Source organism: Strix aluco, chromosome 2 (genome assembly GCF_031877795.1).
Source record: "Strix aluco isolate bStrAlu1 chromosome 2, bStrAlu1.hap1, whole genome shotgun sequence".
NCBI classification, from domain to species: domain Eukaryota; kingdom Metazoa; phylum Chordata; class Aves; order Strigiformes; family Strigidae; genus Strix; species Strix aluco.
The window spans coordinates 55,033,162-55,060,048 of record NC_133932.1 but is presented as its reverse complement, the minus strand read 5'-3'; the positions used below and the strand labels follow the sequence as shown (position 1 = coordinate 55,060,048).

At 38.6% G+C, this 26,887-nt stretch overlaps 1 protein-coding gene across 3 annotated transcripts; it reads left to right on the top strand.

The window, feature by feature from the left end:
• On the top strand, positions 1–26,238 carry PRPS2 (phosphoribosyl pyrophosphate synthetase 2). 3 transcript variants are annotated; one of them, XM_074814818.1, is made up of 8 exons: positions 1–157; positions 10,123–10,306; positions 12,840–12,860; positions 16,400–16,498; positions 17,579–17,703; positions 20,210–20,383; positions 24,421–24,580; positions 25,525–26,238. In XM_074814818.1, exons 1-8 carry the CDS (start codon positions 36–38, stop codon positions 25,615–25,617), a joined length of 978 nt encoding a protein of 325 aa, XP_074670919.1. In that variant the 5' UTR covers positions 1–35; the 3' UTR covers positions 25,618–26,238. The 3 variants fall into 3 exon arrangements, with proteins under 3 accessions (XP_074670919.1, XP_074670920.1, XP_074670922.1); XM_074814821.1 differs by lacking the exon at positions 1–157 and adding an exon at positions 1,860–1,879; XM_074814819.1 differs by lacking the exon at positions 12,840–12,860.
• The last annotated feature ends 649 nt before the right edge of the window (positions 26,239–26,887 follow it).

Below are 26,887 nucleotides of genomic sequence, written 5' to 3'. Positions count from 1 at the left end.
CTGCTGCCGCCCGCCGCCCCCCCCCCCTCCCCGCCATGCCGAACATCGTGCTGTTCAGCGGCAGCTCCCACCACGACCTGTCCCAGCGGGTGGCGGACCGCCTCGGGCTGGAGCTGGGCAAGGTGGTCACCAAGAAGTTCAGCAACCAGGAGACCAGGTGCGCGGGCAGCCCCCGTACCCTGCCGTTCCCCCTCCCCGTGCCCCCCGCTTGGGCTCCCCTTCCCCTCACCGCTGTCACCTGCGCTCGCGGCCCCCGGTCCCACCCCCGCGCGCCCGGGCTGCTGCTGCTGCCCCTCGATCGCCTGGCCCCGCCCCGGCCCGGCGGGTCCCGCCCGGGCGGCTGAGCCGGTGCGGCGGCCGCTTGAGCCCTTGCGCCGCGCGAGGCTGTGGGCAGCCCCCGCCGGGTGCGGCCGCCGGGGCCCGGCACGGTGAGGTGGGCCCGACCCCTCGGCGCCCGTTCTTGGGTGGCCTCCCGGCCGCTGCCGGCAGAGCACGAGTCCGCGGTGCACCGGAGCTGTCCCGGCTCGGCTGGGCTGACCCGGCTTGGGAGCCCGCCCGTCGGCAGCTCCTGCCGCTGAGGAGAACCAGGGGAAGAGCATCCTTCTGCGGGGTGAGGATGGTGCTTGCCACAGGCTGCCTGTCTGCAATGTCAGGCTCATCCCACCCTTGGCAGGTAGCTAATTAAACGCTTTGATCAGCTTTATCTCCATAAAGAAAAGATCTTGGTTTTGTGAATTACAGTATATTCCATAGCCTTGTCAGTAGGTCTGTATGTGAGTGGATATAAGAACATGACGGTGATGATGGATTAAGCACTTGAAAAAGAGTCACACTTCAGGATGTCTTGCAACTGGTCTTTATTTTGCATCAGCAGCCATCTGTGTGTGTGGTGGTACCAGTTACAGCTCCTGTACAGCTCCCCTCCTTAGTCCAAGGCTCCTGGCCCTTCATGAGGGTAATACGGTTGTCATGATGGCCTTGGTTTACTACTGCAGGTGCATGCGCATTAGGTTCCTGGCCAGACAAATGCAGAAAGTGACTCTGATAGCAGTGCAAAAAATCCTGTGTGAAACCATGGGGACAGCTTGCTCACCTTGACTCTCCTAGAACATGCTTGCCAGTGCTTTTTCTACCAATATTGCCTCTTTAGTTTACTAGTTTGTCATCTTAGATTTCTGGACCACTTATTTACTCATTTTTAATGAAGAAGTTTAAATTGAGATGACAACTCTATATTCATCCCATGAGCCAGTAAGACTGTGCAACAGCTTTTCTATAAAAGTGTGTTAGACTAGGCTGCCAGCTGATTCTGAAATCCTGACTGTAAGCAGCTGGCTAGTCTCTGAGGTTATTGCGTGTTTATTTTTGTCTGTTCTTGTTCTGAATCTCCCGAACAAGCATGTTTTCATTGCTTCCTTTGAAAGATTAACATGGTATATTCTAAAATTGCTCTCACAAAGCTTGCCCTTCTATTCTGTCTACATTTTTGCATTCTCAGTTTAATTGCTCTTGTTCTAGTTATGTTCACTGGCATTACTATAAACCCTCTTCCATTGGTGTTTATGCAACCTAATGTTTGCACACTCTAACTCTTCTATTCATTCCTGATTAAATGAAGATTTAAATATTCTCTCAAGTCTTTCCAGCCCCATACTCACTTTATTGCTCTTTGATCTCTTTTCTGCATGATAAAACTTAATTTGTATATTTGGTTGCATGACTTTCTTGCTAACTTATGTGTAATTTTTTTTAATGTTTGTTCTCCAGAGACGCTTATCTTCAGTTCTGCTGTTTGCTATGTTTTAAGCAGAGATTAATTGATTTAGATTTCATCCGATGTGGAACTTTATCTCCAAAGTTTGCATATTTATTTTATGAGGTAGGTTAATTAAATTCAAGGCTTCAGGATACAATAATCTCTAGTCTGTCATTCCACCTATTTTTCCAGGTGTGCAATATTGGCCTCTGCCATAAAACAAGTAGGTAGTGGTGACTGCAGCATGTCAGTTGTTTGGCTAATCTAATAGTGCCAGTTTCTTTTCTTAGGTAAGTAGGGATGTAGTGTGATTTAGAAAGGAGGAATGTATCTAATCTTAACCATTATTTCTGGTTGCTTCTATTGCAACACTGCCAGGCTGACATTGTCTTTTTCCTTTCTTTTTTCTTCCTGAATTTCAAATGCCTTAACACTTTAAATCCTTAAGTGTTTGGTTTTTATTTTTCACAACTTCATACTTTTGAGATTCTAAAATGAAGCTCTTGTTTCCCCCTACAGCAAGTACAGTTGTACCCACTATATAATGTTGTAAGTGGGTAATCTTCTCAGTATCCTTAGCAACTTATTTCAGGATGTTGGCCTTCCAGTTTTGTAGACTGATGTTCTCAATAATAAAATCAGCAATAGTAATAAGAGAATTCCTTGACAATGTATTTGAAATTAAACTACAACTAAAGTTGATATTTATGCTGCAGTGAGGCATCTTTCCTGAGGCATCTAGATTTTCAGTCTGTCTGTATAGCAGTTTCTTTGTGTGTATATGTAAGCAAAAATGTATTTCTTCCTATATAAAGATAATCCAGCAGCCTTTTTTTTCCTTCTTTTTGTTGCATTTTTAAATTTATAAACAAGTGTATTGACATTATGAAATATGTTTGCAGTATTGCAGAATACTAGAACCTGATAGTTAAAATGCTCAAAGAACCTTAAACCTTCCCAATGGCACTGGGGCAAACCCCTGTGCAAACAGATAAGCCTGGGCCTGAGGGTCAACAAACTCTTGCTTTGTCAGATCTGTTAAGTTAGCAAGTTGCAGAGAAGATTCACCTTTTGTTAAAAACTGTGTTTTGCTGTTTACTGCATTCTCTTAAATGTAAATACATATTATATGTAAACTGATAAATGTATGCACCCCCAGGCTTAAATTCTTGTCGGAGGGTCCTAGCTGCAAACCCTTTACTTGAGAACTGCAGTTAGCCTGTCTTGCAGAACAGAGCAGAGGGAAGAATCATTAAATATTTTGCATTATATTTCAACTCAAACAGGCTTTAGGTCTCAGTCCCAATCCTTAGCAGATGTAAGTGCGTTTGAGGAACTAAAGCTGTGTACCCTGAGGTTAGCCAAGGATAGGACCACCACTGACAAGCACTGTGGCTAAATGGGCAGATAATGTTCCCAACCCCAGCACACTGAATATGGGAAAGGTTTCTCTTTTTAATTTATGCTGAGACTAGCATGGCTAGCAATATTCCAGTCCTCTTCTGACTTCTGATATTCTGATACTGGTTTTCTGATTCAGTATTCTCACAAGTCTGTAACTGAGAAATGTAATGTCTGCTAGAGGAAATGAGGGAAATTGCTGGTAGACTTGACCACCACCCCATTTTTTTTCCTCCTTCTGTGTAAACTGTATGTAAATGCTTTCCTTCATCTGACTACCAAGGTGAAGCAACCCAAACTAAAGCAGCGAGAGAGTGCCTCAGTAATATCTGTGGAAGACAACTGTTTAGTATTTAAAGCTTGTGTGTCAGTTAAGTGCCAGCTACAGTGTAATGGTAGGAGCTTGAGTGGCACCACCTTCACACTTATCTGGCAAAATGTTGGGGCTGCAGTGGGGCTTAGTCAGTTCGTCTTCTTCAAACCCCACAAGCAACCATCATCAGCAGAGTTTGGCAGGCTGGAGAAGAAGGAAAGGAAAAAGTCTTTAAACAGGCATGGCTGTTGTACCCTCAGCATTGTGCAACTCTGACAGACGTGTAACAGAAGCATAGAGATTCTAAATGCTGTGAAGTTTTTCACAACATTACCTCTGAATACACTGAGATGGCATTTAATTATAATTGATACACAATTAAATCCCAGCTCAGGTATTTTTTGGTGAGTCAGCTGATAAAAAAATTGTTAAATGTACATCACTTATAAGAAAATGTATATTTTTTAATAATATATAGTATGTTTGCTTCTTTAAAGACTATTTATTTTAACTCTGTCCTCAAAATACTTGTTATTCTCAAAATGGAGAAACTGGAGTCACAGATGGCATCCTCTTACACACATCTGTCCTAGTGGAAGAAGTTAGAGCTCCCACCCCTTCCTGTGATCTTCCTTCCTTCTTCCTGTCAGATTCACTGGCTAAAGTGAGTCTTCTTGCAGATCTTTCTAACAGATCCATGAGGAAGGAAATTGAAGTCCTGCCTGGCACATGTGAATTTGGAGGCTGCCTACCTGCTGCCTTATTTAGCTGCTGAAGCTGGCTTGTTTTAGAAACATTGACTTAAGTGTATGCTGCTCAGCTTTTACAGAGGAAAATATGGGTTGACTACAAAGGGACATCGTCTGCCGTATGGGAAAAGCTGGGTTGTTGATATGAGGGCCGTTTGTTTGTAAGTAAATAAATAAAACTGGTATCTTGAACTGAAAATTTAGTCTTGGAAGATAGGAAAAGATACCTCATACTTCCTTGAATTCTTACAAGGATGGATTTGAGTATTTCACACAAAGTGAGGTAATGAAAACAGTTTGTTCTATGGAGAAAATAATTGAAAAAATCAGGAACAAACCTGAAAACTTTTATATTAGCGATGTATATCAGGGATGCACAATTCAGCACTGGGCCGTAACATTTCCCTCCCATTTCCACTTCAGCATCCTCCAACTCTGCTACTGCAGTTGTCTTGGATGTGACACGGCCTTGCTATGTCCCCTGTACCCTGGTTCCTTGGGGTTCAGCTGCTGTGGGGGCCATGAGCTGTATCACCCTCACTGGTGTAGACGGTTATGGTGTTTGCAGACCCCTAATTGTGGAGTAAGCAACCTCAGGTGATAAACTGGTGTTAAATCAGCTGAAGGTGGTAGGGATTAGGGACATATTGGGATGTGAAGTGTCTCTTCATACAGCCCAACTGGTGAGTGAGTGATTTGCAACCAGGGTTGTTGTGCTCTCCCTGTGGCAGCAGAGGCAGCTGTTTCCCTCACTCCCTGCTAGCTTATGCTGTTGTGAACAAGGGGAGGCTGGAGAAGCAGATTTTACCAGCCTGGTTGAATAAGATAAAAATTGTTTCTGAATTACACATTGTGTGTGTTTTGTTTATATAGGGAAATATAGCCATTTATCACATTGTTCGTTGCTCTGAATCGGAAAAGGCCCAAAAATGCTTTAAAGCTTTTGGTTTGACTTCCACTTCATTGACCTTGCTGTATACTGTGTACTTTTTATCAAGTAGGTGCTAAATGCTTGAAATTTAAAACCAAAAAACAACCTGTGTGAATAATGGCTGATGATCTCACATGTCCTTAGCTGCAGAGTTTGGTACTCAGCCTTTGAAGACTCTCTGCACATGCTCAAGCTTGTTAGACCGTTGCTTCTGAATTTCTGAGGATTCCTTTCAGACTGGATGTGGCTTGACTCTGAGTTGCTCAAGTGAAGGTGCTTTTCTCTTGTGGTGGCAGGCTGTGTGCCAGAGTGGAGGGTAGGAAGGTACTTGCTGTCTTGCGATGCTTACCATGCCAGTGCCCACTGTTAGGATGGGGCAGTTGTCCATGAAGATCTAGTAGGGTGTTGGTGTTGGAGCTGTGAATCAAAGTGGAAGAGCCTAGAGTTGAGGGGAGACCATGGGTGCCAGGACATATGGGATACCTATAGACTTAAAACCAACTCTAGCGTTTTAATTGTTGCTTTGGGCTTTGCTGGTACCCACTTTGTTCTATAACAGCACAGCAGTTGAAATACTTGCCCAGTAAGTTGGAGGTCTTGCATTAAAAGACTTTTTACTCTGCAAAAAGCGTTCCCAAAGCTAAGAGGTCAAACATGCCCCTCTGCTTAGTGCTTTCCATTGACTGGGTTTCAATGAATTGCAAATTCAGCCTGTAGATTTTTTGATCACTTTTGAGATATTCTTTTCGCACACTCTGAGGACTCTAGACCTTAAATTTTGGCCTCTTCTCTGGTTATTAAAAGTGCCTGAAGTACGCATCTATTTTATTGGCACCTAAATTGCTTGAGAAATCTTACTTCTTGTAAGCATGGCTAGAAACTTAATCTGTTGCAATTAGTTTAAAAGTTACATAGAGCCCTTTTAACTACATGATTTGAACAGGATCCTAGTTATGAATTTACATTATTTATCACTCTAGTCTGGCTCTACATACTTATTCCTCTGCTTCCCCACAACTAGTTTTTTTAGTTAGGATGTACAAATTTAAAACTCCCATTGATATAAGTTCTCTTGGGAGTGTACTATAAATCTATCTCAGAAGGAGCTCAGCCTTCTATTACTCCTAATTTTTAATTTTGCCTAGTGGATGCTTCAGCCATTTAAATACATCTATAATGTAAGCTCATTTTTGAGCCTTATCCTTAATTAATGATAATTATTCTATTCAAGTTTCTACTTATTAAATTGAACTCTCAAATCAGCCTTTGCAAGTTAAAGGCAGATACCAACACTCAAACTTGGTTTTCATCATGTCCTGTCTTACATGTATCTTCTTCAGCTAGAGCCTTGTGCTTGTGAATTCCAAGCAACTGTATCGAAGTTATTTTTGTGGACTATTAACTTCTATAATTTTTACTTTAAAACACAATTATGTGGTGTAAGGGCTTTTAAAATACAGGTTCTGTTGACTCTTCTTGAACGAGAAGTTTATTTAAACTGAGTGTTACCAAATAGCTGAATCTGATTAAATTGCATAAAACAAACAGAGCTTGTAATCTTGAGGCAAGAGCTTGTTCTTGTGTCCTTCCTCTGTGTCCTCACTATGTGAAACTGTTTAAATAACCCCCTGAACAGTTAATTAGGTCATGATATAGATGATCTAAGTGGAATTTAGTAATAATGTTAATAACTGTCACAAAGTTTGCTGTTAGTTTAGTGTTCTCTAATAGATATTTCAGGTAAAATACTTCAGATATCTGATACTGTAGTTTATAGTCTCTTATTGTTTGTCAATTTATAGCTGAATGTGTTAAAAGGGGGGGGGGAGGGGGGCAAAAAAACCCAAACCAAACTAAAAAAACACCAAACTGTCCCATGTCATCCTGTCCTCTGTCCCCGTCCCCCCAAAAAAACCCCAACCAACCAACAAAACCCAAAGACACCAAAAAAAACCACCCCAATGTGGTTAGTACAGGGGATGTCTGATGGAATACTTGCAACACAGTGACTGGTTAACTCTTACTGTGTGACTTGATGAAGGTAAAATAGGCAGCTCTCTGTGTGTTGGTTGAGTCTACACAATACTCAATACCAGTCTTTGAGAAGGTAGACAATAGGAGAGATTGATCTGTTGCACAGCTGTCACTGATTGATTGGGAGAAGATATTTGTGTAATAATTACATTATGCTATTCTCTGGTACCTTTAGCAGGGTTACTCCTGAGCGCTATGTAAGTATTTATTTAAGCTTGATTTGATTTAGTCTGCACATAACTTCTGTGTCCACTAGAAAAGTGTTACTATATACATGTACATTTCTGTGTGCTAAATAAGTATGCCATTCTGTCCTGAAAAGCATAACCAAAAATTTTTCAAATGCACTAAGAAAGTAGTAGCATTTTCCTTTTCTAAGTAGTTTACAAGATGAGGAAGTTACTGCTAGCCCAAGGTCATTGAAAATATAGTAGTTAATGGTGATACAAGAAGCATCGCTTCAGGCCCATTGTATTAACCAGATCTATATTTATCTCAAACTATGTTCTCTGACCTTCTGAAACCTGTAATTTCCTAGCAGTGTGCTTAAAAATGACTGTGTTTTAAAGGAGCAAAACAACTGAGTGTTGTAATTCAGTGTTCTTTGTGTTTATAATGAACATTAAGATCATGTATTTTTGTCATCTGGCAAAGTTTTTTCCTATTGCATGCTGTATCTATGAAACTAGTGGTTACTTTTTTTTTCCCCAAGTACTAAAATCTTCTGCCCTCCTTTGTCACTCCAATAACATTCTCCTCTGAAAATTGATGGTGTTTTCTTCTTACTTTTTTCCTACATTCTTCTGCTTTGTAATGGCTTCTAGGTTAATTTCTAGAGCTGGAGTGTACCATCAGTCTTGGGTTGAAAGAGGTGCCATAGAGCTTTTGCATGTGGTGGTCTTTTTTGGACCTATTCCAAAGGTGTGGTATGTGACTGTTGTTAAGCAGGTCTGTGTACGTGCCAATTTATTACTTTTCAGAGCCCTCATACTAATAACCATGAATCTATAACGATGACTGAGACTGTGTCCATAAGCTAATGGATAGATGCTTTACTCAGAGCTGGATTTGTGTGTTCAGAAGCAATGACAGGTTTCATGATTTACTTCTGGGAAGTGGAACTCTGATATTCCAACACCAGAACTGGTTTTAGTAGGGCTTCTAATTAAGCCTGGCCGGTTCTTCCAATTATGGAATATGCTTAGTGTCTTGTTGAACTTAAATTGTGTGGACCAAAATTTTTCAGCTCCAAAAAGGAAAACAAACTAAGAAAATATTTTGATTAAGACAATTTTTTTGATAAATGGAATAGGGCTGTTCAGAGAAATTTGGACAGGGAAGTAACGGTTTTATGACAAAAAAAATTGTGTCTTGGTGCCATGATAAAAGCCTCCAAAAGGTTTCCTGGATTAACACTGACACATCTGCAGATGACACTGTCCCTAACCACCTCTGTCCTTCCAGAGATCCTGGTGGTTGCTAGATGGTTTGCTTTCTTTTGGCCTTAAGAATTCCTGCTAGTAGCATTCTTAGGCAAAAAATGTATAAGGAGAAAAATTAGGACAGGATCTATTGAGAGCTTGTTTGGGACTGCAGAGCAGTCGGATAGGGGAGCTGAAAGCATGGAGGTGGCTATCTTGATGGTAATACATGTTTGCATATTATTAAGATGTTTTAAAGCAGTAAATTCCTTTGTGGTTTATAGCTACAGAAAGCTAATGAGTCTTACACAGCACCCTGAAAGCTAATAAGAGAAAGTTGTTCGGACTGTGTTTGACTAGAACAAGCCTCAGCGTTGAAGGTACCCATCAGAGAAATTGTTTTACCCACATCTGAGCCATTTGGATGGTTTCGAGCTAGAAACTTTTCCTTATTCATGTGTTGGATAAAGATGCAACCTTTTACATAAGGGCCCAAGATACTTTAGTGTTGAATAATTAGGACAACCTTAGTAGAGCATGGGTTTGAAAGGTCTGATTGTGTCATTATTTAGGAAGTCTGTATGTTTCTTGTATGTTGTTCATGGGTTCAGGGAAAAATGAAGGTTAGTCTGCTGGTTTTCTGTGTAAGTTTAGGAGTAATAGGTGTGAAAAGTTAGTGTAGTTCAGTAATTTACCTTGCTTGGGTCTAGACTTGAATAAGAATTCATATGCAACTGATTTGTTTTAATTTTCCTGTTCAGTTTATAAAGTCTCTTTAAGTTTTGAATTCTATGGTTTAATCAGTGCCAGAATTTGCCTTGAAATATGTGGAAGATCCTATCATAAGGAACCAAAGCATGTCAGCACAGTTGGAGCAAATAGAACAACTGACACAACGTCAGAGTTGTTGAGTCATGGTGAGCTGTTGATGAACAGCCGTTTTAGCTTTTCTCTAAGATTTTTCTGTTTTTAAATAATACTTTATTTGAACATGGTGTAAATTTTAACCAGACTTCTGGTTTTGGGGTTTGGTTTGATACTTCTCTCTTTTAAAATGCAGTAGTTTCTCAAATTTAGTAACATCTTAATTATCACAGAATAAGAATTGCCCTTTTAAAGTAATATTTAATGCTGTAAAGTTGGCTCTGTTGCTGTACTTATCTACATTATTCTTTAAATGCTCATCTGCTTGGGAGTTGGCAAGGACACAGAATATACAGACTAAACAAAAAAAAGCAGTATGAAGTTTAATAAGAATGTGAGCTGCATCAGTGCTGTAGTCATAATTACATGCTGGTTGGTGCTGACCTTACAAAGACCATATTTGTGCTGAAGTAAATTTTAGACTGGGTTATATTGAAATAGATGTCATATCAAGGGGACAGTTACTGAAATCGCTGTAAAATTCTTACCTAAATGGGGATAAACCTATGAAAACTTGTTAAAACTTTTTTCTATTCTTTAATAATGCTTTTCCAGTAATTCAAGTGTTAAATGATTGTCTCCTGCTCTTTCAGTGTAGAGATTGGTGAAAGCGTGAGAGGAGAAGATGTGTATATCATCCAGAGTGGCTGTGGAGAAATAAATGACAACTTAATGGAACTGCTCATCATGATCAATGCTTGCAAGATTGCATCATCCTCCAGAGTGACTGCTGTAATTCCATGTTTTCCATATGCCAGGCAAGATAAGAAAGACAAGGTAGGTAAGAACTGTGTAATTTCGGAAGGCTTTTTTTCAGTTTGTTCACTTGACGTTTTTGGAGAGGAAACATATTTTCCTAACCAGTTAAGTGATTTGAAAGATTTGCTTTTTTGCATCCTTTTTTGGTAAAATGTTCAATTATAACATCTATAGGTGAATGAAGTGAAACAAATTTTTTTTGCTTGTGTTTTGATAATTGGCAGGCCTTCAGCTTGAAAAAGTAGCCACATCCTTTGTGTGTGGTATATTGCAGAGTACTCTGTTAGGAAACCTCACCTTATGGGACTGTTTTTCCTGCTTTTTCTAGCTGCTTTTTTCCCCCCTCTCTCTATCTGAAGAGAGTACACCCTCTTAAACATTAATTGCATGGAATTAAATCCTAAATCTGAAGTGCTGTAACCATTATGTAGGTGGGGTTTACCCTATATGGTTAAACAGAGCCAAATGGAAGGAATTGATTAGATCTGCAATGCATAACAGTAATTAGTAAAAACATTATTTTATGCTGCAAGACAGGTTAAAGTTTTTATGTCTGTAATAATTATTGATGCAGACCGAAAATTGTATGAAAACCGCATAAATACTCTTCTGATCTTAGTGCCCTGAATTTGGCCTGCCATAACTGATGAATGTACCAGTTCAGCCAAGTTGATAACACAGTAACAAACTCTCTGTGGCAATTGAGGTTGATTTTAAACACAGAACTAAACTTTCCTATCTCTACTATATATACAAAAAAACCCTAATATGTTATGTGAATGTTACTTTTGCCCAAACTCACTTGAAGAACTAACAAGAATAAATGTGAATTTGGCTTTTAAGATTGGATTGCCATGGTTGTCTTTTTGTAAAATTGTCCCTCTCCAATACTTCCCATAAATGGACTGCCCCCTCCCTTTCACTTTGGGCATCAAGCAAGCCATCCTGAAAGCCTTCTGTTGTTCATCACATTCTTTTATATAAAACATAACAGGACTGAAAAGTAATGCAGAAGCTAAAAATAATAGTAGATATAACAATGTGGTGTCTGAGAACAAAGCTAAATACAGAAAAGCTATTTTCTAGTATACTCATTCTTTAAGTGCAGGCTCTCTAACACCATGCTAGTATTAAGATCCACTTATTATACTTCCAAAAACAGATTTCAGGAGTTAGATGGTAGCTCCCTATTCTTTGCCTACATCATTTGGAACTTTTTCTGATTGGAATTTTTTCTGTGTTTTGTATTGAATAATGCTCTTCCACAATCAGGAGAGCTGAAATAGTTCTTTTTATCAAAAGAGGTTGAAAGGGAAGTGGTAAACGTTTTGTTGAAAGGGAAGGAAAACATCTCACTAAGTTTTGATTTCCAAATTCATACTAGAAGATTCTGCTGGACCATCCTGTAAGTTCTTGGTGTAGGAGAAGGATGAACACGTCCCAAGTTTTCCACGCATCTAGGTTATGACTCATGAAAGGTACCCAAAATCCATGTGGCAGACTTTCAAGAGACACTTAAAATCCATAGTGTGGTGTCCCAGCATGCCACCCAGGAGCATTTTGTCTTTCGGAAATGCCATCTGAAGGTGGATAGCCTAGGAAAGTAATTTTGATTAACAGATTTTGAGCATTGTTCCAGACTGTTCTCTGGGTGTCACTGAGTTCTCCTGAAATTCTAGGCAAAGCGTTTTTCTTTTTTCTTTTTTCAACCTCTGTTTTGCAATTGAGAAAATGTTTGCTGTCTTTGGAAATTAACCTTGGTAGTTGACCTCCATATTGCAAAATAAACTATAATATAGTTGTCAACACTGGACAGCTTATTGACAGGGAGATGTTGGATTGCATCACATCACTTGGTCTTTGACCCATGTTGAGTGCACAAGCTTTGTGTGCTGCCTGAAGTGTCAGTAAAGTGCCAGCCATTTTCTTCCTATGGTTATACACAGATTTTTGTGTCTCTGGTGAAAGATATTGCTGTAGTTTGCTTTGCTATGAACTGAAGCAGTAGCTGGATGATATTTTCTGGTTTGAATTTAAGTTGTTCCATAAAGAACTAAAAAGACTTGAGTCCTTGCTGCGTGAAAATGCTGTATTCTTCATGCCTCAGTTGCAGTTATTGCTGAGAACAATGAAAGCGCCCTTTATTTATTTAAGGAAAGGGCCTTTTAGTAAAAAACCATATTCTGCACAAGGCCTGTGTATTTTAGCATTAAACTTGGACTAGCTTTAAATAAGAAACAGAGGTTTAAAAAAAAAAGGCTTGCTGAGAGTCATAGAAAAGTTGGTAAATTAATTTAGATGGAACCAAGTGCTGCCATAAACTAGAATACTTCTGATACACAAGATAGCTAATTTAAAATTAGCTCAGGTGTATCTGTTCTTTGGCCATGGTTGCATTTATGCATCCTGTAATTATGCTACTTTTCCAAGCCGTGGGCAGGACATATTTATGTAGGATGCTGTGGAGATGCCTTTGAGATAAGTTAGAAGTAGAGTGACAGGTGAGTTTGGTGTTCTACAGCTCATGTAACTTTGTTTTTTTGATTTGTAGAAGGGGTCCGTGGAGCGTTGGGTAGGTATCCTTTTTTTTTTAATCTAACACTATGCATTTCCATTAATATGGCCTTACAGGGTGAAACTTACTAGGTTACATTATGTATAACTGGGAGCATTTTCAGTTTCACTTCTTGATTTCAGTTGTGTTTCACCTAGGCCATGACAGTAATCCTATGGAATAATTTGCTACTAGAAAACTCCTAGCTTCTAGTTAAAAATTTTTCTGGACATTCAGGATAATGGCTGTCAACTTCTGAAGCTTCAAAGCATATCTCATTTTTGAAACGATAAATTTAGGTAATACATTAGTGAACATTCGGTATGGATACACTTTACAACTGGCTTTCTTGGAAGTGACAGTTCCAGTTATAAATCTTTGGGGTTTCTTGGATTATTTTTTTTGTTCAGTACGCATGTGATGCATTTGGAGCAAGATAATGTAATAAGATGCTTAAAGGCAACAGAGATTTAATCTTGATGGACAACTTTTACTTTCAGCTATGTGTCCTTTGTATAGTTACTCTCATGAGGTGGTTTATATTAGCTTTGTGGATTCCCCCCTGCCCCTGGTAATTTTAAGAATTGTGAATAAATTTGTAATGCATCACAAAGGAAGAAATAATTTATATAACTTCTTAGATGTAAGAGGGGAATTTGCTTAGGAGCTAAAAACTAAGTGATTATTTTTTTACAATTTGGTTTCTGTACATAATGTAATGTTGTGTTTCACACTAATAATTCTGAAATTAATTGCAAATTGTGCCAAAGAATGGAGCAATGAATACTGTGAATCTCTTTGTTCTTGCCTCTCTGATCAGAAGCAAACCTTAAACTCCAACATAAAGAAAATCTTGAGTTCTTATATACCTTTGTTATCCAAGTTTCTGAATAATGAGGCTAGGTTATCTGAGGTTCCCATAAATATACTTTGATTTTAAAATAATCTTCAATTTGGATCGTATTGTAGCACAAAACTTACTTTCTATGCAAGCAATCAAATCTTAAATCCTTTTGAACATGTCATGTGTTTTCTTTTAATGCACAATTTTGTGTAAAGGAAACTGTCAGATAGCTGCAAACTTCATTTGTCTTAATCTCCTATTAGCCCATTCTTGAGAAACAGGTATTGGTGTCTGGCTATCTTTCCTTCCAAGACCCTCTGTCCACCAACATGTAGGCAATCTGTGATGTGTGCATGTCTGCTAAAACAAGTTACCTAGTGGTAAAACCTTCAAGTTCTTCCTTCTGGGAAGGCAGCCTGCAAGGCCAGCAGCTGAAAGAAGTACCAACTGGTAACGTATACATTAGTATTTGATGCAGGAAAGTATATGTTTTCTTTGATGGTGATACTCATGATATTGATACATGAAACAAGCTAGATGGTATTCACATTGAAGAGAAATGGAAAAAAATAGAAGTGAAATTCAGCATGCCTGATGGAGTGGAAATGGCAAACCCTGTTCTGGGAAGAACACAATTTGCCTTTAGCAGCTAGCCTGAACTATTTAGTTGTTTCTACCAGAGGGGGACAATTATGCTTTGCCATCTTTTCCCTCCTCTTCTATTTGAGCTGCCTCATCTGGCTGCTGTGGGTTCAGACAAGTCCCAGTGTGCAGCACAAGGGAAGTGATGGAAGTGTATAGCTTGAGCAGAAGGGATGGGACAAGCAGGGGAGCAAACCTCTGTGTGCAGCATTGTCTGTTAGTTCATCTTAGCTGTAGCATCAAATCAGATCTTTGTAAAGAGCTGATAAGAGAATATTGTGTTAGAGTCAAAAGAGTAGAAACTAAGTCTTTGTTTTATTAGATATTGCCAGAGATTTGAGAATATTTTGAAGCTCAGTTTAAAGATGTCAGTTTGTACTGCTAAGATGAGCTGAAGTGATCAGGAATTTGAATGGCATGAACCAAAAGTTTACTACTAATAATAGAAGCATCCAGAAAGCTTAGGCTGACTTGGACCTTACAGAACTGAACTTAAATGAGGAGCAGCATAGTTCTCAGTAAGTGGAAGATCATCTGTGCTGAAGTGCTAATGATAGCAAACTCTTATGGAAGCTGAGTTCATCTGAATTGCAGAGATCTAGGGAAGTGCTAGCTGTTGCATACATCTTCTGTGTATCTTACACCAACCAAATGGTGGTGATGTTCTGTGAAACATAAAAACCAAAAAGGATGGTTTTCAAAAGGAAGAATTTCTGTAATTACGGGGATAAACTTGATCCAGCCGTGAGAAAGACTGCAATATCTCAGTTTCTTTTCCGGAAGTATGCTGGTGATCTGCAGGTTAAAACAAAGAAATACTGAATTTCCACCTAAATTAGCAAAAGTTTTGACGAAAATACTGGCTCCTTGATATGACAGAGAAGCATCCAGGTTAAACTGGTGATGGTTCATCGTATTTTAGGTTATGCCCTTGAGCGGCAGTGGAAGGAGAGCAGAGATACTCTCTAATTGTGTATATGGGGTGGAGGGAGAAAGGGTTCCTAGGAAGCTAAGTGAGGCTGGCTGATAAAGAGATGTAGCAGCAGAGAATGCTGTGCCAGCAAAAAAAGTCTGACAGTGAGGTGGAACCTCTGAATTGCAGTTTTGCCTTCATGCTAATGTTATTGCCAACTATTAGCCTTATTTAAAGATTGACAAAAAAAAAACCCCAGGAGGTTTTGTTTAGTATTTGTTAGAGAAAGCTACCTAAGGTGACACAGATAATTTTCGGAGCTTAAAAAAATCTGAAAAAACTTTGCAGTTTCTCAAAAAAAGTGAGGTATCCTCCAGACATGATTTTCCATCTTCTCTTTTTTTATGTTGCTATTTGTTCTGTGTTCTTGTCACTTTTAAAAAGCTCTTGACATTGCATTAACTTTGCTAATTAGATTCTTGCTCTTCTTTTGTGCTTTCCACTTCTCAAGGCTGTTTGGTTTTTTTTTCATCCCCCCTTTCCCTTTTGGGAATTCTAGACTCCTAATTGCATCCAACAATTAAGCCTGAATTAGCAAAAAAGAATAAATAGGTCAGGATAGAAGACCCCTGCCAACATGGATATGTTGTAAGCTTTACTGTATCATGAAGAAATGCTTGATACTGACTTTGTTTTAAAGCAGTGTTTTCAAAATTTGGGTTCACTCTGCCTTCAATCTTTGTGTTTAGCAATGTTTTTTAGAACAGTATAGTTGCTTGAGAATTGGATGTTAATGTAGGGTAGCGGCTTAGAGAAATGGAGATTGTCTTTCTGCTATAGGAAAGCTAACTGGAAGTTTTAAATAGGAGAACTGGAATTATATACCAAATTTATCTGCTTGTTAGTCTAATTACTACAGAACATTATTGGGCAGACTATGCAAACTGATTTAGATACTCCTAAATGTTTTGCTGAGTTTCAAAACCCTAGTAGCAAGATTAGCTATTGACAGGCTAGTTTAGCTAAAGTTCTGGAGCTCTTCCTATCTAGATTCCAAATATTCTAAAGAAAAAAATCAATAAAAGAAGCTAATTTTCTGACTCCCTGCATCTAGTTGAAATCTTTTTAAAATTTAAACATTTGTGCTTTATTCCTCAGAGTCGTGCTCCAATCTCTGCAAAACTTGTTGCCAATATGCTGTCAGTTGCAGGGGCTGACCACATCATCACCATGGACTTGCATGCTTCTCAGATCCAGGTAACTATCAGTTCTTACTAACTGTGGCTAGGGGCTCTACTGTGAAAGGCTAATATTAATTATTTGGTTTTTTCTCATAGTTTTGAAAGGTTGTGTACAGAAGTGTAATTCCAAAGGTTCAGAGAAAGTCTCACAACCTGCTTCTAATTAAATTCCCTTTTCGAATGAGACCAGCCTTGGTTTTATGGGGTGATTCTGCAGGCACTTTGAATATTTGTGCATTGGAGTCTTCAGTGGAATTTGCCAAGTCTAGTGTAAGAGCTCTCAGAACATAAAATGTACTGATTTTGAGGCAAGTTCTGTGAATCTTGGCCTGGTCAGTGATTATAGTATTGCCCTAGATAGAGTTTTGATGTTACAGCCAAGGGGACAATATTCTCCTCTTAAGAGAAGTGGGGATGGAGGCTGGCAACCCTTAGCTGGCTTACTGCTGAATCCAGCAAAATCAGAAAACTTTCTCAGACGCAAAGCAGACATCGTTTGTCACTCTCATGTGTACCTCTTTTCAGGATATCTTGTTTTTTCTAGAAAATACCTTCTCTTCCAGTTCTGGTGTTCTGTTTAATCAGAATTTCCTATGCTAGATGGCTGTCATGCAAATAAAAAGTAGTTTCATTTGTGGTCTAACACAGATTTCTTGTTACAACTTGCACAAAAAGAAAGATTCCATTTCTTTTTCTCAAGTAATACTAGCTTGAATTTTCCCTGTAATGAAATGCTACTGTTCATGTCAAGCAGTTGAAATTTATGGGAGTATTACTCATTGGATTTTTGAGAGCTTTTCACAAGCGTGAATTTATTTGGGTGCCTGAAGGTGATCTTCTTTTCTGATTTTTATATCATTTGAGAACAGCTGTTCTTTATTTCACTACTCTTGGGTGAGATTTTTAGAGACCTTAATATTTGTCTATACTTCTGCTGCATTTGGTAGTAGTATCAGAAGGCAGAATTAGGCCAGTGTAAATTACTATTAAAGTTCTACCATACATGAAAGGCAGAGGCTTGATTCTTTCCCCATGTCTTTGTTCCAGGTAAGGCATAAACATACATTAATGAAACTCTTTTTCTCTTTCGGACTAGGGTTTCTTTGACATTCCAGTAGATAACCTGTATGCAGAACCTGCAGTGCTGCAGTGGATTAAAGAGAACATTTTGGAGTGGAGAAACTGTATCATAGTCTCACCAGATGCAGGTGGTGCAAAAAGGTACTATACAAGCCTAAAACTGTTAGTTTTCCATATAGTTAGTGGTTAACAAAATAGTTTCTCTGATCTACTTTTTTCCTCTATGAAAGATATAGGGTACATCACTGATAAATCCAACTGCATTGTAAAAACAAAACAACTAGTTCTTTCAATGTTGTTCATGCTTGAAAACATCCAGGACCTTTCTATACTCTAAAGAAAAATCTTTTTCTCTCTCCCTGGATATGGCCTCATTAGCTGAATCCCTCCACAGGAGGGAAGAGATTTTTTCCCTGCTGCTTGCTTCTTTAGTCCAGTTGCTGCACCTCTTCCTGCTTTGCTCTGGAACTGCCTAAAGTTCCCCTTCTCTGTCAGAGCATATGGCCTATCCCTACTGTACCTGCTGGCATTTAGGTAAGAGCTTGCTTGAATCATGTTTCTTTTTTCTTTACATTATTGCGTTCCAGGTGTAAACCTATTGACCCCAACTTGTGCACTGTGAATACTAGAAAAAGGGAGTTTTGTTTTGAGTGGCAAAAGGTGAAAATAGAAGAGTTAGTTCACTGGAGTGTTTCTTCATTTGCAGCATGTGAATTTACTAATTTAGCAGACTATCTTTTATTACATATCTATTGAGTATAAACTAATGCAAAAGCCCAGAAGCACGCTGGCTGGTGAGCTGATAAAGCATGCCATTAAGGCCAAATGCTTATTCTCTAGTTTTACTGGTCGTACTGTTGCTACAAACTGGAAGCAAGGACAAATGAAGTAAGAATCCTGTAAGCCCATAGTTATTTAAATGTTTGGCATGGAGTATGGGGTAAAAAAAGACTGTCATAATTTAATTTTAATTGAAGTCCTTGGGTCTGTTGTGAGTATTCATGTTCTATTAATAGAATAGGGAAATAAGACTGATTAGAACTCCATAGCTGTTCCTGTTTAGATTAATCAAGTTAGACATGAAGAATATAAACCACAGAAAGCATTCTAAAATTCATATGACTCAGTCAATTCAACTTCTTTGTTTGTTCCTATCTGGATACTGTTTTTTTCACAATCGTGTTTTGTGGGGTTTTTTAAACAAAATACAGCCTTTGCTTAGAATTCAAGTCAGAAGACAGCATTTTTTCCCATACCTGGGGAAAATTTGTTGATCATAAGAGTTTATTTTTTGAGGACCACTCTCACTGTGTTTAACACAGACTCTATCTTTGGTACCTCTCTGTTGTAATGCAACTAAGCAGTTGCTGGTGAAGTAGGGGAAGATGTAGCTTTCAATAAATTCACAGCTTTTCCTTCACTTCCAGTAATGTAAAGAAAATGGTTTGGCTTTTCCATTTAAAACATGTAGGCCTTCAAAGTACTACTTGAGTTAATGAAGAATGAATAGAATATGAGAAGGTTTGTCTTAAAATTTAAATCTGTAAGCATTAAAGAAATTCTTTTAAAAATTCCTGTTCTTGCACTCATTTAAAATATCTGACTTCTTTTCTGTTTCTTACCATTTTCTTGGGTTTTTTGCAGCCTATTAAATTTTGTGACTGAAATAAGGAATGCAAATTCTATTGATATTTTAATGCCTCAGAGGTATTGAGACTTGCTATGAAATTATACTGCTCACAAAAAATGCCAAAACATCTGAGGCTTTTGTTTATCACCCAGTAACTAACAATACTGTAAATACAGTAACTAACAACTCCTTCATATTTAAGTGGTAAAGAAACAAAGCTGTATCCTCTAACTCTGTGTGTTAATAACCTCATTAACAACATTATAAATGTATTCTAAAAAGACAGGCTACAAGGTTGTGCCACCGTAGCAAAAGTGCAATATTGCTTTTTCCTGTGTCTTTCTTCCTGTGTCTTTATACCTACCAGCTCTGGTATATTAAACGTGAAAAAAGCAATCAGAACACTGTAACAAATTAACGTTTGTTACTGGAGATTTGTCTGGCCACCAGAGGTCACCCTAAATAGTTTTAAAGATCTTTGTCAAGCTGATGTATTGCTGAGGGAATTACTGATGGAGTAAGCTATTTGATTACTAGTTAAGTACTGCTAAAATAATTATTAATCACTATTAGCTTGTGTGATTTTATTTTTTTCCTTTGGTTTGGTTTCACATTCCAGCAATGGTATTTTCAGTTAGGATGTTAAAATACATGCTGCTATAGGCTTAGAATTGGGGCTACCTCTACTTTAAATTATCGAGTGTGACTAGGTATTGCAGCATCTTAATAAATTGTGAACAGCTGAAATGTTTTCAAAGCCAGGCACTTAATGACAGAAAACCAAAGTCAATTCAATTTAAAAAAATTGGTTTCTGAAGTATAGCTTAAGACTCTGGTTGTATTTATTAGTAGTGAATTAAGATTGTTTCTAACCTGTCTCATTACTTGCAAAAATTTGTGCTGTGGTAATTTGAAAGCCAGGAAAAAAACCCCATGTGTTTTATGACAAATACACATGTATGGTTCGTTCTTTTAAAATAATTCTCTAAATGTGGTGTATTTCTTCTTGTAACTTAGGGTTACTTCAATTGCTGACAGACTGAATGTGGAATTTGCTCTCATTCATAAGGAAAGAAAGAAAGCAAATGAAGTGGACAGAATGGTCTTGGTTGGTGATGTGAAAGACAGAGTAGCAATTCTTGTCGATGATATGGCTGACACATGTGGCACAATATGTCATGCAGCAGACAAGTAAGTATTACTGTGAACTGGCCCATTGTCTTGCTGTACTGCAACCTGCAGATAGTCAATAAATGCAGTTGCTGCGTCCTGCATGCTTATAACCCAACCTGATGTCTGTAATCTGAAGTTACTCTTATCCTTGAGTCTGTGGGTTGCAGTCCTGTGATCAAGCTGTGTTCTTTAGAACATGGAATTGAGAAAATACTTACAGAAATGCATTATCTGTATTTAGAAAGGCGACAGTATAAATAAAAAGTCATATAATTTGGAAGGGACTTGGGCCATCTAGTGCATTTTTCAGTTCAAACGCAGAAATGACAGGTAGAAAAATCATTCTCTTCTTAAACCTCTACATGGAGCCTTTCCACTCTCCTTAGGCAATCTTTCACAAAGCTTTACTAGATTTAAAATTGGAAAGTATTTTCGCCAGAGTATTCAATGCATGTTTAACATTAATGTACATCTTCAGTATAAAACTACTTGTCCTTTTCATCCAGGGAGGTGAGAATAAGTTTTCCTGTCTTTTGTCTGGAAATTAATTGAAAAGTATTCTCATTCCCCTCTTACTCTAAGTAACTTCAGCTTGTTCAGTCCTTGTGCATGCTTTCTAGACTTTTGCTCTGTTACTGATACCCTCTGGATTCTTTCCAGTTGGTCCACTTCTTGAAGTGGAGCATGTGAATGGAGACCCACTATCTTAACTGAGGCCCTAGCAGTGCGAAGTAGAAAGGATTATTTTATGGATTTCCAGCTCGCTTTATGCTAGTAGCTTTCAGTGTAGCAGTAGGATTTTTTCTGCAGAAATTGGCGTTATTGACTGCACTTTGGTAATGTCTCTAGCCTTTAAAAATTGCTGATTCCTGAAATGATTAATTCTTTCTATTGCTGTAACTTCACAACTCAATATATATTGGCAGTAACTCCAGCTTCAAAATCATCTTGACTATTGGAGAAATGTACTGAAATTTATTAAGAACAAATGTGAGGTGTTACAGTTGAGCAATACTAGACTAAAATGCTCCTGTCTGTTCACTCATATCCAAACATGTGCTACCAACTTCAGTTTGGGAGGTCAAGGGCTGCAATCTAAACTTGGCCAGAGTCCTGAGGTTTTAAATCTTCCATTCAGAGATCCTGTATCTTGATACTGTTTGTAGCAAAGCCCACCCCCATGTGATCGTAAATAGTGCACATTGGAATGGGAAGGAACTGCTGAGGAGCAAGACACAGGAATGTTTTTAATCGTTGTTGCTGAACACTTACAGTAGCATTGCTGCTCTTGGATGTAATCCTTTCTAAAGTTAGCATGTCTCAGTTGAGAACACTTTGAATTTATATTCCTGTCAAATATATTTGTAGACACTATGGAGAGTATCAAATAGTCTTGCATCCAAAACGGGTCCATGTCGTACTTCCTGCCTGAGTCTATTTGAATCATACAATCATGTAGGTTGGAAAAGACCTTTAAGATCATAGAGTCTACTCATTAACCTAATACTGCCAAGTTCACCACTAAACCATGTCCCTAAGCACCACATCTACACATCTTTTAAATATCTCCAGGGATGGTGACTCCACCAGTTTCCTGGGCAGCCTGTTCCAATGCTTGACAACCCTTTCATGAAGAAATTTTTCCTAATATCCAACCTAAACCTCCCCTAGTGCAACTTGAGGCCATTTCCTCTTGTCCTATCGCTTGTTACTTGAGAGAAGAGACTGACGCCCACCTCGCTATAACCTCCTTTCAGGGGTTATAAAGCCTCCTTTTCTCCAGGCTAAACAACCCCAGTTCCCTCAGCCACTCCTCACAGGACTTGTGCTCTAGACCCTTCATCAGCTTTTTTGCCCTTCTTTGGACACGCTCCAGCACCTCAGTGTCTGTCTTGTAGTGAGGGGTCCAAAACTAAACACAGCATTTGAGATGCAGCCTCATCAGTGCCAAGGTTGGGAGGACAATCACTTCCCTAGTCCTGCTGGCCACACTATTTCTGATACAAGCCAGGGTGCTCTTGGCATTTTTGGCCACCTGGGCACACTGCTGGCTCATATTCAGCCACCTGTTGATGAACACCCCCAGGTCCTTTTCTGCCAGGCAGCTTTCCAGCCACCCTTTCCCCCAAGCCTGTAGCATTGCATGGGGTTGTTGTGACCCAAGTGCAGGAGGACCCAGCACTGAGCCTTGCTGAGCCTCATACAGTTGGCCTCATCCCATCGATCCAGCCTGTCCAGATCCCTCTGTAGAGCCTTCCTACCCTCAAGCAGATCAACATTCCTGCCCAACTTGGTAATCAGCAAAATTCCTGAGGGTGCACTCGATCTCATCCAGATCATTGATAAAGAGATTAAACAGAATTGGCCCCAGTAGTGAGCCCTGGAGAACCCCACTTGTGACTGACTGCCAAGTAGATTTAACTCCATTCACCACAACACTTTGGGCCTGGCCATCCAGCCAGTTTTTTACCTAGCAAAATGTATGCCCATCCAGGCCATGAGCCAATTTATCTAGGATGATGCTGTGGAAAACAGTGTAAAAGCAACAGGGTGAAGCTTAAGTGAGCTAGACATTACTGTTGGTGGTTTGAGGTAAAGATCATCCCTTGAGTTTACAGTCTTTACTTGCAGGCTTGCTGTTTGCCTCTAGATAAAAAGGATGTCAAAAACTTATGGTAGAGGGATTCATACAGTCCTGTGTTTCTTTTCACTTTGATGGAAAATTGATGGAATTTTGCAAAGACATGTTGTGCAGTTGTTTGCTATCCACATACTAATCTGCATCCGACACAAAGTGTGCTTCTGGGCAGTGCCCTTTGCAGATCGAAATCACAAACTGCCTAGCCAGTGGTTTTTCTTTTATATCCCTGTACATAGAGGAAGTTAATTCCTGTCAAAAAGGAGGCCTTTATTTCTTTCCTGTTATGAAATAAGCACTTCTTTATTTACATACAGTAGATTTCTATAGAGCAAATTCTAATCAGAATCCTTAAATGTATTTGCAGTGTTCACTAAGAACTATGCTTTTATTTGAGTGATGGTGCCTTATATCATGTTCTTGGTATGAAGTGGTGCTTTTCATTAATGCTAAATCTAGGTGGGATGTACCTTGTGCTTACTTAGACTTGCTCACCAAAATACCTTTTAGACCTCTTTTTATCTTGTCAACCTAGATACATTTCTTGGTTCATCTACTTGAGATGCATTTTCAGATACAGCAGGTCAGCTTGCTTCAGTACAAACCTAAGTACACACCCTTGTACATACTCGCCCTGTCATAGTGCATCTTGTTTGTAGGTTGCAGCTACTAAATGTAATGCTGAGAATGACCAGAAAACTTTGGTTCCGAGTCGTTCAAAATGAGATGATGTTTCTGTGGTTTTGTCTTTTTTCCTATCTTACTGTACTTATGCCATGATCTAATAAAGTACCACTCTTCAGGGCCTCCTTTTGTAAGACTAGAAAAGCAGCTAGGATGTAGCTGAGCATCTGGAGGCAGAGAGGCCAGTCAAAACCAAATTAAGAGATTCTGACTCCTTCACAAGGTGTTCTAGTTCTTTGATTTATACTTTTTTTTTTCTCCTGTGCTTGGATCAGCAGCATGTCTTCCCACAACCTGGCAGTAAGCTAGGCTTTTAACTAGTAACATTTCTTCTTCAGAAACTCTTTCCAAGCAGAATTGTTAGAATTGCAAATGAAAACAAATGTGGTCAGTAACGGAGGCACAATAGAGTTGTGAATACTGCCATCCAACCTACTTCATTTTTGACTTGTACTGGAATTCCGTTGTATGTTGTGCTGACATGGACAGAAGTGCAGCATTTTAGATTAGTATCACTGCTACTGATAAGAACTTTTAATTAGTTGTTATTTTTTGTGAGTTCAGTATAACCTGAAAAAGCTTAAAATTCTCTGAATTATTTGTAGATATTTGTATCTTCCTGTAGCTTCTAGGAGGAATTTGTGTGTAAAATTTTAGAGATTTGTATCTGGCTTCATCTATAGCCATGTATGTAAACATGCATCACAGTATACTTTTCCTTCATGTTCTACAGGTTAGTATCTGCTGGAGCTACTAAAGTTTATGCTATTCTTACTCATGGCATCTTTTCTGGTCCTGCTATTTCTCGGATTAATAATGCATCATTTGAGGCTGTTGTGGTAACTAACACAATCCCACAAGAAGAGAAAATGAAACACTGCCCAAAAATTCAGGTACAGTGGTGTTTTTGTGTCATCTGTTTAAACTCTGGATTTGTATTTTACTGTTCACTGATGCTAGAATTTGTGCCTTGAGAGGAAAATAATGTCTTAGCAAGATGTTCTGCAAACAATGTATTTTAAAACATGCCAAAGAGCTGTTTTAAGGGGATTCAGGTAGTACAGTAAAGTACTGCAAAATATTTGGTATTTGCAACGGATTGAGTATGCCTAACTGAAAGAGTGGGAAATGTAAAATTGGCTGTTTGGGGTTTTTTTGTTTTTATCAGTAAGTTCCTACATACTAATTTTGTATGATTAAGTTATGTTATTGTGGATGCCACAGAAACCTTAGATGACTTTTTTTTTTTGAAAATACACTAAGGAAAATGCTCAAGATAACAATGACACATGTTTCTTTCCAAAAACCAAACTGAAAATACAAAGCTGACTTAATGTCAGTATCTTTTACATGAGAAGTCATGTGTCTCTTTTGGAGTTTTTCCTTACTACAGAGTGGAGGAAAGCATAAAAGATTGTTTTTGTTAATGCAACATTGAATTTTTAAAAAGCTTAAAAATTATTTGGTATTTATTTAAACAAGGCAAGCACTTAAAAGGTATGCTTCCTGTAAACTGTATGTGTGTCAAGTGGACACTGCCATCTGATGGCTAGAGTAGTTTTTTTGACAGCATGCCCTCTGCCAGAAGTCTTCAGCAATATGCCTCTGCAGGGATCTTATTCAGTGCTTTCTTACTCAATTTTTGAGTTTGTACTTTGTATTAATGCGGTTCTTATGTATATGTTAAGTACTTAATGCTTTAATGCTATTTTACTCCCTAGAGGAGGTAAGAGAACACAATTTTAAACTGAATGTTTGCTCATACGTTTGAGCTGTATAGTTTATTGTTCTTGGCATCCCATATGTCTTACCTTCTTGACTTTTTTTTTTCTTTCAGTTTATTGACATTTCTATGATCCTGGCTGAGGCAATTCGAAGAACACACAATGGTGAATCTGTGTCTTACCTGTTCAGTCACGTCCCCTTGTAACTGCAGGAGATTACACTGCATGTTTGCAAAGGTCGTCTCAGCTAGCACTTTTGTTTTTAACAATGTTTCTCAACCATAAGAAATCAGTATCTTTGGACAATTACAGAGCTTTTATGTTTAATTATTATATTTGTCTTGTAATTACCATTTGTTCTTTGTAAATGGGCAATAAATCTGTCTTGTGGAAACTTCATGAATTCCTTTGAGAGTCCGGAAGCCTTGTGGGTTGAGTAAGTTCTCTTTTATGTGTATGTCCTCACTTCCTGCTAAACTGCTGCTTCAGATCTGTTTTTCTATACAGAACTACAAACTGTTCATAGAACTTAATGGGATGTATGCATGTAAGATAATTTTCTGTGTTAAGCTAAATGCTGCAGACTTGGGTATCTTCTATCTATTCATCTGTCAGGCAAGCAGCTGTTGGTTTTTGTTTTGTTAACTATCATGAATAGTATTTTGTAAGCCCTAACAGAATGTAAACTTCATGTTAATTTTGAGGAACTGTTGACACATCCATAGTATTAACTGTTTCATACACTTGATGTTCTTTTTTCCACAAGATGTGGCTGCTCTTTTCTTTTGTAAAGATCTCATTACATTAAATCGTTTGCTTAACATCTATTCTGTGCAGTTACTGCCTTCAGTCGTAAGATTAATGTTTTAGTATTCCTGGGATTATTCATTTCATGTGTTTCAATAATAAGAACCAATCTTTAATCATGAGAAGTTTGGTTTAAATTTTACTTTTTTCCCTGTAGCTTTTGACATTCCTTGAGTGTGATCATATGAATCATTTCATAGCAGTTTTCCTGTTTATATTGTAAAGCTTCCCTCGCAAAGTCCAAACAGCAAATTTAAACACACCGATATTTATACAGGCTGGTGTCTATCCACATTTAGTTGATTAAAAAGTATCTCAAAATACTTCTCGCTTTTTCAAACTGCACAGTCAACAGAGCTTTAGCTTTCCATTCATAGTACCGCAGTAATTTACTGTGCAGCCAGTGAACTATGGTAGACTAACTAGTCTCAAATACTTTAACATTAGAAAATTCACTATGAAAACAGTTTTGCTTCTTGTATGCTGAGAAGGCTTATGGTCAAGTACTGGTAATGCAGTCAGTAATGGATTCTGGGAGGGAAAAAAACCTAATAGTGTAATTTTAGGACTTTCAAACCTTCTATGGAGTGTTTTCAGTCTCCCTGCTAGAAAGGAAGAGTCTGTGTGTGTTAAGATAGTCTTCCTGCACCTAGATCATGAGAAAATGGT